The 12,762-nt window shown below is 44.9% G+C and overlaps 1 protein-coding gene across 1 annotated transcript in view; it reads right to left on the reverse strand.

The window, feature by feature from the left end:
• Positions 1-473: 473 nt before the first annotated feature.
• Positions 474-12,762, reverse strand: part of cspg4ba (chondroitin sulfate proteoglycan 4ba) — a 75,402-nt gene continuing 63,113 nt past the window's right edge. Inside the window, exons 12-15 of the mRNA XM_031816614.1 lie at positions 7,801-7,973; positions 6,685-6,868; positions 5,312-5,634; positions 474-5,101 (exon numbers count right to left, since the gene is read on the reverse strand). Coding sequence (XP_031672474.1) covers positions 3,350-5,101; positions 5,312-5,634; positions 6,685-6,868; positions 7,801-7,973 — 2,432 coding nt within the window. The 3' untranslated portion in view covers positions 474-3,349. The remainder of the gene's footprint in view (positions 5,102-5,311; positions 5,635-6,684; positions 6,869-7,800; positions 7,974-12,762) is intronic.

Raw genomic sequence — 12,762 nt, forward strand, 5'->3', positions numbered from 1 at the left:
AACCCCACCACCATCATGGAGCATAACCCCACCACCATCATGGAGCACTCTGCTTACAACATTGACATCAGCAAACTGCTCACCCACACAACGCCATACACATGGTTTGCGGTTGTGAGGCCGGTTGGACGTACTGCCAAATTCTCTAAAACTTGGTTGGAGGTGGCTTATGGTAGAGAAATGAACATGAAATTCTCTGGCAAAAGCTCTGGTGGACATTCCTGTAGTCAGCATGTCAATTGCACGCTCTCTCAAAACTTGATACGTCTGTGTGTTGTGTGTTGTGTGACAAAAATGCACATTTTAGAGTGGCCTTTTATTGTCCCCAGCACAAGGTGCACCTGTGTAATGATCAGGCTGTTTAATCATCATCTTTATTTGCCACACCTGTCAGGTGGATTGATTATCTTGACAAATGATAAAATGATCACTAACAGAGATGGAAACACATTTCAAAATGTGAGAGAAACAAGTTTTTAGTGCGTATTGAAACATGTCTGAGATTATTTTTATTTCAGCTCATGAAACACAGGACCAACACTTTACATGTTGCGTTTTATATTGTTGTTCAGTGTCGAAATGTAAAATAATGAAAAGTACCATTTGGCATGTAGCCTATTTTAAAGAGGTGTTTTCTTTCAGACACAATCTGGTTTTACAGTGTAACAAAACCCTAAACCTTAAGGGTTGCAGTAACATTTATGACAGCAGTAACCAGGGTACACAGGGATCTTCCACTATGGCTTGAAATACGTATTATACATACACTGTAGGAAGAATGAGTTTAAATTTATTTTATAAAATAACATTAAAATTAAATATATACACCAATACAAGAGAGTGGTAAGGCGACATCCCTTGATCACAAGAAATCAGGAAACCATGAATATATGCACTTCTCCCATTGGACTAAGGTGAGTACCACAACGTACCAAAAGTAATACTGTAATAGGGGCGAATTGGCCATCTGGCAATTCTGGCAAATGCCAGATGGGCTGGACCATCTTTAGTTGGGTGGGGTGGTAGAAATTGACACACCATTTTTTTGGTTCTTCATATACTGCATATATACAAATAAGACAATAGAGAAGTTGACATGGCCGGTGGCCAATGGGCCTGTTAGATATTTTTCAAAATCTATATATTTTTTTCTCACAATTTCTCTGTTATACTATAAATTAGCATTTGGCTGATCAGCGGACAGAGGCCAGGTTTCCTCAGGCTGAGGTCAGCGGACAGAGGCCCGGTTTTCTCAGGCTGAGGTCAGCGGACAGAGGCCCGGTTTCCTCAGGCTGAGGTCAGCGGACAGAGGCCCGGTTTCCTCAGGCTGAGGTCAGTGGGCATCAGCCCGGTTTCCTCAGGCTGAGATGAGGTCACTCAAACTCACATTGAAAGTCAAACGCGTCATCAGCAAAGAGACCTGCGTCGACTCCATCATCAGTTAGCCGATATCATGGATCATAAAAATAAAAAGGGAGCCTATAAATGTAGAAAGAGCACATTCTACGTTGTCACCTGACTCATAACGTCCTATTTTGTGTGGCTAAAACCATGATTTGGTCAAACAGTAAAGTGCGATATCCTCATGGCTCCTGTAATGAAAGTGTCTTCCCTGCCGCTCTGTCCTCGCTGGGGGCTACTGTGATGTTGCAAGCCACTCTCCTATCTTTTTATTTAACTTTTATTTAACTAGGCAAGTCAGTGAAGAACAAATGTTTATTTACAATGCCGGCCTACCGGGGAACCAACTCTCTAACCACTAGGCTACCTTTCCCCTCATGCGCTCGAGAGAAAAACATGTTCTGATCATATGACATTTCAAAATGCAATTGCGGGATAACAAGTTTGGAAGCTTCGTCCCCTTGTTCATGTTGAGGAGAGGAGGGTCCCAGCTGTCTGTAGGTATAATTTGTATTTTTCAACTCTCAATATTCAGCTAAATAACAACTACTTTACAAGCGAGATCTTTTCTATACGGCTTTGAGATATGGAGCAGAGAGGGGGTGAAATGCACACCGGCCGTTGTGAGTGAAGAGGTCTAAAGGTGTCATGGGCAGTAACCTACATTTCCAAAGTTATTTTAGTACATTAAATTTTCTCTTGGATGAATACATGGTTACTAGCAGTGAGTATCACAGGCGGCTGGTGGCGCCTTAATTAGGGAGGACGGCTCATAACGGCTGGAACGAAGTTAATGGAATGGAATCAAACACAGAGTTTCAGGTTGATACCATTTACTCCATTCCAGCCATTGTTATGAGCCATCCTCCCTAATTAAGGCGCCACCAGCCGCCTGTGAAACTCACTGCTAGTTATGAGCCGTCCTTCCCTCGCCAGCCTTTTGTAGTTCATGTGTTTTGAGTTTCTACTTCCTTTTTCTGTTCTCCTGCTGGGGGATTGGTTTAGTTTAACCAGTTTACACGCTCACTGCTTGTAGGTCATCTTATTTATTGATGCTTTGCTTTGGCTTTGAGCTAAAACCCCCCGAAAGTCAGAGCCTATATCGCCAAGACTTGCATTACTCCTTCTTTAATAAATGGTGGAACAACATTTCTACGCGGTCTTTCCTTTCTGAACGGTGATCATTGCTCATAATAATCCAATGAGACTTAATAATGGAAGATACGTCAACCCAGTAACCATGCTAGCAAACATCAATATTAACATGCATAGTATTGTAGAGTCAATACGGCTAGGATTCACATTGCGCCAACATCACACTGCATTTGTGTATACGGGGGGGGGGGGGGGGGGTGTTGAGAAAGACAGAAGACACATTTGGTTCTAACCAATTGTACTATAAAGTTGAATTCTATTTGAAATTCTATTCTATTCTCTCTTTAAAAAAATTGCAATTTACACTTGAGCTGTGCAGTGCGATGTCCACGCATTGCGGTTTGTTTGAAACCCCACACTGGGTCATGTTTGGAGGGGTAACTTCTGCAATAGCAATACTGAATATTAATTATGTATTGAATTATGCATTACTGAACATGTTCCCAGTAGTTGGTGGAGGTGAGTTGGACTAGTGGTCAGTACCTATTCATGATTGTGTCTATTTTGTCCAGCAGTGATAGGCTACCAGCTCCTTATTAGGTTGTTATGTGGGAATGGTGGTTGTTATTCCCAGTACTAATTATGTTGCAAAGTTGGGATAGTGGTTGGAATTCCCAGTGCTGATTGTGCTTAGCTTCAGTAGAAAACGCTTTGATTATATCACGAAACAAATAGTACAGTAGTGTCATGGTTTACAGTGTAACGATGAGTGGGGTTGGTGGGGATGGATGTTAGTGTACAGGGTAGACAGTCCACTTCCCCATCCCTCCCCTAGGTGGCAGCAGCTACAGAGTCACACCCAGTATTGGTTCTGCTGTAGAGTGGGGGGTGTGGTCCTAATGAGCTGGGCTGAACTCTCTAGATCTACACCGTTCCACGAGCAAAGTAGTAGTGATGTGGAGTTGCTAACTAAAACCTGATTGGCTGAAGGAAGCAGTCTGTCCAGGGCAGGGCTACTGGGGCTCAGTGGGGTCACCGTTACCGTGGGAATAGCCGCGCTCCTCTGCGACTGGCCATTATAGGCCGGTGGGGTTGAGGGCGAGGGTGAGGCTGGCGGCTTCGAGGTGACAGGTTTCTGTTTCCTCTTCCTGTTGCGTCGCAGCAGGAAAACCAGCACCACCAGGATGATGACCAATAAGAGCATGGCCAGGAGAGGTAGGATCACCAATATCAGGTTGGAAGACTTTTGTGGGTATGACTCTACTCGGACCGGTGTATTCACAAAGGAAATCTCATTGTCGTCTCCTTTACTCAGGGTGGGCTTGCCCAGAGTAGTATCTGTACCTGCCGAGTCGTTCCTGTTGGTGTTCCCCCAGCGGTTGCGACCTTTGAACTTCTGGTGGGTCTTGCTGGGTCTCTGTGTGGAAAGGAGGGAGGTGGACAGGGAGGGTAGTGCCGTCCCAACACCGAACACTGTCGTTTGGTTCAGAGGCTGAGAGAAAGGACTGCTGGAGGTCAGGATGGGACTCTTGGTGGTTAGAACTAGCGATGGATCATACGGAACGATAGTGAACTGGAACTCTCCCCTGGCAGGTGGGACGTTCTCCGCTTTCAGAATGAACACCAGCGAGTCGTTCAGCTCCTGCACTCCAGTCATGTTAGCGTTGAGCTCGAAGGATAGCCTCTCCTGCTTCACATCCTGAAAGGAGAAAGACCCAAGTGGCTCGGTTTTCTTACCAGCTTTGGGTTTTCCTCGGACCAGCTTTCCATACTTTGGATGAGAGACGACCTCGAAGAAAGGGTCGCTGACGGATAGAGAAGCCAGCTCAGTTGCGTTGAGGAAACCAGTGTTGAATTTGACCACGATGCCATTGGATATTCTCACCCCCTCGCCAAACCTGACCAGGGGCTTAACTGTGATGTTGACAACCTGGTTTGTCAGGTTAGCTTCCGATGTAAACGCGGTGAACTCAAAGCTGTCCTGACCAGACGTGAGGGCCGTCATGTGATAAAACAAGCTACCCTTCCTTAAGTCCTCCTGCTCAAACTGGTTGACCTCCTGGTCATCCAGCCGGAGGATCTTGCCGTACCGTGGTGCAGCGGTGATCCGGTAGTGAACCGTTGTGTTTTTTCCATTGGTCTCTGCCACCAGACTCTCCTGGGTTAAAACCACGGATGTCTGTCCCTGCTCCAGAGCCAGCCCAGTGTTGTTGACAAGGGAGATGGTGATCTCCGTCACCTCGAGGTTGAAGAGCTTATAGACCGGTTTGTGATGGCCATCGGAAACACTAAAATAAAACACCCCAGAAGCCCGGCTTCCATCATGAACAAAGTACACCATCCCACTGTTAATCTGAGCCTGAGTGAAGGACACCACAGACTCGTTCAGGCTTCCTCCCAGGGCCAGATAGCCGTTGTTGGGCTTGCTGACGACAGTGTACTGGATATCCTCTGAAGGGTTGTCCAAGTCTTCCACATTGAGGTTCTCTGGCCCCAGGGCCACTGTGTCCCCCTGCACCACGCTCAGGCTGGGGGCTTTGGTCTTCAGAACGGGCAGTTGGTCGTTGACTGGGATCACCGTGATGTTGAACCACTCCTCCAGAATCTGATTAGAGAAGAAGAATATTACTTTATTTTGTTGAATGGAATCTTGTCCTCTGCATTAAGAGTTTGAAGCAGAACTTCCAATATCCTCAATGGAGGCAATTTATTTTGCAACATAAACAATGTTGAACAGATTTAAAAAATAATAAACAGAAGTAAACAGTTGAATAAAAGTGTGCAAAATACAAGGTAGGTTAGCAACATTAAGTACCTGGCTGTCTTCCAGAGGGCGCTGGGCCGGCTTACCCTTGGGGTTCAGCCAGGTGTCGAAGACAAAGTGGTCGTGGAGTGTCTCGGAGTCGTCGTGCCGGTATGTGATGCCATACTTGTTGAGGATGTACTGGGAGAAGTTGGGTTTCTCCACAGTGAGGTTCCTCTCTCCCACCACAATGACCCCGTGCTGGGGTAGAGACTTTACCTGGAACCAGATCTCGTGAGAGCTGCGCTGGGGTGTGGGCAGCTTGGACATAATGTTAGACGCATCCAGCTTGGACTTGTCAATGACGATGTGGTCACCCTCGGTCACCACAGCACCTAGAATGCAACGAGAGAAAAGTCGGTATGGAGGACCGAAGCTGCCATAATTACAGTGCATTCTTGAAATATTCAGACGTTTACGTTACAGCCTTATTCTAAAATGGATTAAATAAAACAATTTCCTCAAAAAAAGCTGAGCAATCGTGGGAGAAGGGCCTTGGTCAGGGAAGTGACCAAGAAATTCCGATGGTCACTCTGACAGAGCTCCAGAGTTCCTTTGTGGAGATGGGAAAACCTTCCAGAAGGTCAACCATCTCGGCAGCCCTTCACCAATCAGGCCTTAATCATAGAGTGGCTAAACAGAAGCCACTCCTCAGTAAAAGGCATGACAGCCCACTTGGAGTTTGCAAAAATGCAGGACAGCAACCCTAAGCACACAGCCAAGGACAAGTCTCAGAATGTACCAGCCAGAGCCTGGACTTGAATATGATCAAACAGCTCTAGAGACAAGAAATTAGCTGTGCAGCGACGCTCCCATCCAACCTGACAAGAGCTTGAGAGGATCTGCAGAGAAGAATGAGAGAAACTCCCCAAGTACAGGTGTGCCAAGCTTGTAGCGTCATTAACAAGAAGACGCGATGCTGTAATCGCTGCCAAAGTTGCTTCATCAAAGTACTGAGTAAAGGGTCTGAATACTATATATAAATATATAAATTAGATATTTCAGTTTTTGTTTGCAAACATGTCTAAAAAACAGTTTTTTTCTTTGTCATTATGGGGTATTGTGGGTAGATTGATGAGTGGAGAAAACGATTTCATCCATTTTAGAATAAGACTAATGTAACAGAATGTTAAAAAAGGTGTCTGAATGCACTGTATGTGTGTAATCATTCATCCATTTATTCATTTTTTACATTGATCTATTTGTGTGTGCATTTATTTATTAATTGAGCTCTAATTTTGGCAGCTTTGGTTCTCCATGGTTCTCCCCAAAAAATATATATGTTGCTAATATTTCATACCACTTAATTGTATAATAATCCTGGAAAATGAACATTGATGATGTACAACAACAAGACATTATGCAATGATTCACCAAAGGCCCACCTGTGTTAGCGAGGAGCAGAGTCTTGCGGCCGGGTCCAGCATTCTCGTAGGAGATGTCCATCCTGAAGGTCTCGTTCTCTAGGGAAGCTGGAGGTGAGGACACTGAGAAGGTCATTGAGTCCATAGCGGACCAGCCAACCGACGCCACAAGACTCTGGATGTACAGAATCTCCCGCTGGTCCACCTGAGACCAGAAATCAGTGAAGGCTGGTGTTACTATGAATCAGAAGGGCAAGCCCGGGAATTTCCCTACTTTTGTAGCCCCCAATTTCAACGTAACCAAAGAACTAAAGCGTTAACACAAAACACTGAACATCAGAACTTCATCAACGAACACTTCACACGAGTTGCTTCTTCCGCTGGAGAATATCTGTCGTTGTTATTCAGAATATAAACATATGTATTAATGCATGTCTATGTACTCAGCTGTAGAGAGTGTAACCTGAGGCCTTATCCAATCAAAACACTGACCACGCTTCCCGCCAAGGCCAAACAACATTTTGTTTCGGCTTGAATTGGAATTTATATCCTGTGGAGTTTCCTTCTGTTTGTTTCTCACCGTAAATATTGTTTTACTGAACAAATTAATCACAATATACTTTCCCAAACAGTGCAAGAAGAGTCTTATTTTGTCTTCTTGTATAAACTTCTTGTATAAACTACTGCGGCCATACAGTCAAACGTTTGGACTCACCTACTCATTCCAAGGTTTTAATTTTTTAATTTTTTATTACTATTTTTTACATTGTAGAACAATAGTGAAGACGTCAAAACTATGATGACTAACATATGGAGTCATGTAGTAATCAATAAAGTGTTAAACAAATCAAAATATAATTTTGATTTTAGATTCTTCGAAGTAGCCACTGATGACAGCTTTGGACACTTTTGGCCTTCTCTTTACTGTTTGTATCAAGTGTCCCAGAGTAGGAGTGCTGATCCAGGATCTGTCTATTTAATCATATTCATTGTGATCTAAAAGGCAAAACGTATCCTTTACTCCAACTCAGTTGTAGGAATATGGGCCCTGGTCTCCCCTGTCCAAATAATCTTATTCATTATGAACACTAATCCGAAATCAGCAGGTTCTGGTTAGTTGTTAGGTTCTGCTCTTACCATGGTCTGTGTGAAGGAAGAGACGTCAACAGTGAAATTATCGGCCAGCACTGTCACCAGTCTGCCTAGTTTTGGTCGACGAATCACGTTGAAGGTAATGGTGCGGTTGGATGTGTCGCTCTTGTCATTGGTCAAAGCCTGCAGGTCCTCCTTGGTGATTGGTGTAGTAGAGCCTGTTTATGGTGAAACAATATCGGTAAATAAATAGGCTCCAACATATGGACCCATTGAGGATGTAACCATGGCGCCGGAGAAGAAGGCTGACATTTTATTTATTTCCCAACAGATTGTTTTTTTAATGATGTTTGTAAGTTGTTCTTTTTTTAAACTTATTTTGTGCATAATGTTGCCGCTATCATCTGTTATGACCGAAAATAACTGCTGGACATCAGGACTGCGATTACTCACCACGGACAAGCAGAATCCTTTTTTTTCCCTTTAACAAGTCTGACGAGCCCGAAGCGAATTATATACTGCTTTCTCAGGCCCAGATCCCCTGTGATTTGTGTGAAGATGGGGCCAGAGGGCGGGGCTGCCATCTGAGAATTCGTAGGCGATCGAATAAAAAACCATTCTGCTAGCAAACTTGCAATCTTTGGAGAATAAAATCGATGACCTATGCGGAAGATTAAACTTCCAACGGGACATTCAGAACTGTAACATCTTATGCTTCATGGAGTCGTGGCTGAACGACGAAACTATCAACATACAACATACAGCTGGCTGGTTATACGATGGACCGGCAGGATAGAACAGCGGCGTCTGGTAAGACAAGGGTCGGCGGACTACGTATTTTTGTAAATAACAGCTGGTGCACGATATCTAAGAAAGTCTCGAGCTATTGCTCGCCTAAGGTAGAGTATCTCATGATAAGCTGTAGACCACACTATCTACCAAGAGAATTTGAATCTGTATTTTCCGTAGCGGTTTACATACCACCACAGACTGAGGATGGCACTAAGACAGCATTGAATGAGCTGTATTCCGCCATAAGCAAACAAGAAACCTCTCACCCAGAGGCGATGCTCCTAGTAGCCGGGGACTTTAATGCAGGGAAACTTAAATCCGTTTTACCAAATTTCTATCAGCATGTTAAAGAGGCGCATACAAAGCTCTCCCTCGCCCTCCATTTGGCAAATTGGACCATAACTCTATCCTCCTGATTCCTGCCTACAAGTAAAAATTCAAGCAGGAAGCCCCAGTGGCTAGATCAATAAAAAAGTGGTCAGAAGAAGCAGATGCTAAGCTACAGGACAGTTTTGCTAGCACAGACTGGAATATGTTCCAGAATTCCTACGACGGCATCGATGACGTCGTCCCCACAGTGACCCTCAAAGTACATACCTGAACCAGCTGCCGCTGTCAATGAGCGGGACTCTAACCCGGAAGTTTATAAGAAAGCCCTCCGACAAACCATCAAACAGGCAAAGCTTCAATAGAGGACAAAGATTGAATCATACTACACTGGCTCTGAAGATCGTCGGATGTGGCAGGGCTTGCAAACCATTACAGACTACAAAGGGAAACACAGCCGAGAGCTGCCCAGCGACACGAGCCTACCAGACGAGCTAAACTACTTCAATGCTCGCGTTGAAGCAAATAACACCGAAACATGCATGAGAGCACCAGCTGTTCCAGAAGACTGCGTGATTACGCTCTCCGCAGCCGATGTGAATAAGACCTTTAAACAGGTCAACATTCACAAGGCCACAGGGCCAGACGGATTACCAGGACGTGTACTGCAACACCATCATTAAGGTTGCCGATGACACAATAGTGGTAGGCCTGATCACCGACAACGACTTGACAGCCTATAGGGTGGAGGTCAGAGACCTGGCCGTGTGGTGCCAGGACAACAACCTCTCCCTCAACGTGATCAAAACAAAGGAGATGATTGTGGACTACAGGAAAAAGTGGACCGAGCACGCCCCCATTCTCATTGAAGGGACTGCAGTGGAGCAGGTTGAGAGCTTCAAGTTCCTTGTTGTCCACTTCACCAACAAACTAACATGGTCCAAACACACCAAGACACGACAAAACCTATTCCCACTCAGGAGACTGAAAGATATGGCATGGGTCCTCAGATCCTCAAAAGATTCTACAGCTGCACCATCGAGAGCATCCTGACTGGTTGCATCACTGCCTGGTATGGCAACTGCTCGGCCTCCGACCGCAAGGCACTACAGAGGGTAGTGCGAACGGCCCAGTACATCACTGGGGCCAAGCTTCCTGCCATCCACGACCTCTATACCAGGCGGTGTCAGAGAAAGGCCCTAAAAATTGTCAGACTCCAGCCACCCTAGTCATAGACTGTTCGCTCTGCTACTGCATGTCAAGCGGTACCGGAGCACCAAGTCTAGGTCCAAGAGGCTTCTAAACAGCTTCTACGCCCCCACAGGTTCTACCCTCCTGAACATCTAATCAAATGGCTACCCAGACTATGTGCATTGCCCCCCCCCCTCTCTCTTCCACACCGCTGCTACTCTCTGTTGTTATCAGCTATGCATAGTCACTTTAATAAGTCTACCTACATGTATATATTACCTCAACTAACCGGTGCCCCCTGCACATTGACTCCGTACTGGTACCCCCCTGTATATAGCTTCACCATTGTTATTTTACTGCTGCTCTTCAATTACTTGTTACTTTTATTTCTTATCCATATTTTTGAAAACTGCATTGTTGGTTAGGGGCTCGTAAGTAAGCATTTCACTGTTTTGGCCTGGTGATTTGGTCTACATCTGTTGTATTCGGCACAAGTGACTAATACAATTTGATTTGATTTGATGAACACAGTCACAACCATATAGCATATCCTAGAACCTATAGGCACACATAATGATACATAATGATACATAATGACATATAATGATACATAATGGTACATAATGATACATAATGACACATAATGACACATAATGATACATATTTATTTTTTATTTATTTTACCTTTATTTAACCAGGTAGGCAAGTTGAGAACAAGTTCTCATTTACAATTGCGACCTGGCCAAGATAAAGCAAAGCAGTTCGACAGATAAAACGACACAGAGTTACACATGGAGTAAAAACAAACATACAGTCAATAATGCAGTATAAACAAGTCTATATACAATGTGAGCAAATGAGGTGAGAAGGGAGGTAAAGGCAAAAAAAGGCCATGATGGCAAAGTAAATACAATATAGCAAGTAAAATACTGGAATGGTAGTTTTGCAATGGAAGAATGTGCAAAGTAGAAATAAAAAAATAATGGGGTGCAAAGGAGCAAAATAAATAAATAAATAAAAATTAAATACAGTTGGGAAAGAGGTAGTTGTTTGGGCTAAATTTTAGGTGGGCTATGTACAGGTGCAGTAATCTGTGAGCTGCTCTGACAGTTGGTGCTTAAAGCTAGTGAGGGAGATAAGTGTTTCCAGTTTCAGAGATTTTTGTAGTTCGTTCCAGTCATTGGCAGCAGAGAACTGGAAGGAGAGGCGGCCAAAGAAAGAATTGGTCTTGGGGGTGACTAGAGAGATATACCTGCTGGAGCGTGTGCTACAGGTGGGAGATGCTATGGTGACCAGCGAGCTGAGATAAGGGGGGACTTTACCTAGCAGGGTCTTGTAGATGACATGGAGCCAGTGGGTTTGGCGACGAGTATGAAGCGAGGGCCAGCCAACGAGAGCGTACAGGTCGCAATGGTGGGTAGTATATGGGGCTTTGGTGATAAAACGGATTGCACTGTGATAGACTGCATCCAATTTGTTGAGTAGGGTATTGGAGGCTATTTTGTAAATGACATCGCCAAAGTCGAGGATTGGTAGGATGGTCAGTTTTACAAGGGTATGTTTGGCAGCATGAGTGAAGGATGCTTTGTTGCGAAATAGGAAGCCAATTCTAGATTTAACTTTGGATTGGAGATGTTTGATATGGGTCTGGAAGGAGAGTTTACAGTCTAACCAGACACCTAAGTATTTGTAGTTGTCCACGTATTCTAAGTCAGAGCCGTCCAGAGTAGTGATGTTGGACAGGCGGGTAGGTGCAGGTAGCGATCGGTTGAAGAGCATGCATTTAGTTTTACTTGTATTTAAGAGCAATTGGAGGCCACGGAAGGAGAGTTGTATGGCATTGAAGCTTGCCTGGAGGGTTGTTAACACAGTGTCCAAAGAAGGGCCGGAAGTATACAGAATGGTGTCGTCTGCGTAGAGGTGGATCAGGGACTCACCAGCAGCAAGAGCGACCTCATTGATGTATACAGAGAAGAGAGTCGGTCCAAGAATTGAACCCTGTGGCACCCCCATAGAGACTGCCAGAGGTCCGGACAGCAGACCCTCCGACTTGACACACTGAACTCTATCAGAGAAGTAGTTGGTGAACCAGGCGAGGCAATCATTTGAGAAACCAAGGCTGTCGAGTCTGCCGATGAGGATGTGGTGATTGACAGAGTCGAAAGCCTTGGCCAGATCAATGAATACGGCTGCACAGTAATGTTTCTTATCGATGGCGGTTAAGATATCGTTTAGGACCTTGAGCGTGGCTGAGGTGCACCCATGACCAGCTCTGAAACCAGATTGCATAGCAGAGAAGGTATGGTGAGATTCGAAATGGTCGGTAATCTGTTTGTTGACTTGGCTTTCGAAGACCTTAGAAAGGCACGGTAGGATAGATATAGGTCTGTAGCAGTTTGGGTCAAGAGTGTCCCCCCCTTTGAAGAGGGGGATGACCGCAGCTGCTTTCCAATCTTTGGGAATCTCAGACGACACGAAAGAGAGGTTGAACAGGCTAGTAATAGGGGTGGCAACAATTTCGGCAGATAATTTTAGAAAGAAAGGGTCCAGATTGTCTAGCCCGGCTGATTTGTAGGGGTCCAGATTTTGCAGCTCTTTCAGAACATCAGCTGAATGGATTTGGGAGAAGGAGAAATGGGGAAGGCTTGGGCGAGTTGCTGTTGGGGGTGCAGTGCTGTTGTCCGGGGTAGGAGTAGC

The sequence above is a fragment of the Oncorhynchus kisutch genome, linkage group LG3, assembly GCF_002021735.2.
Source record: "Oncorhynchus kisutch isolate 150728-3 linkage group LG3, Okis_V2, whole genome shotgun sequence".
NCBI classification, from domain to species: domain Eukaryota; kingdom Metazoa; phylum Chordata; class Actinopteri; order Salmoniformes; family Salmonidae; genus Oncorhynchus; species Oncorhynchus kisutch.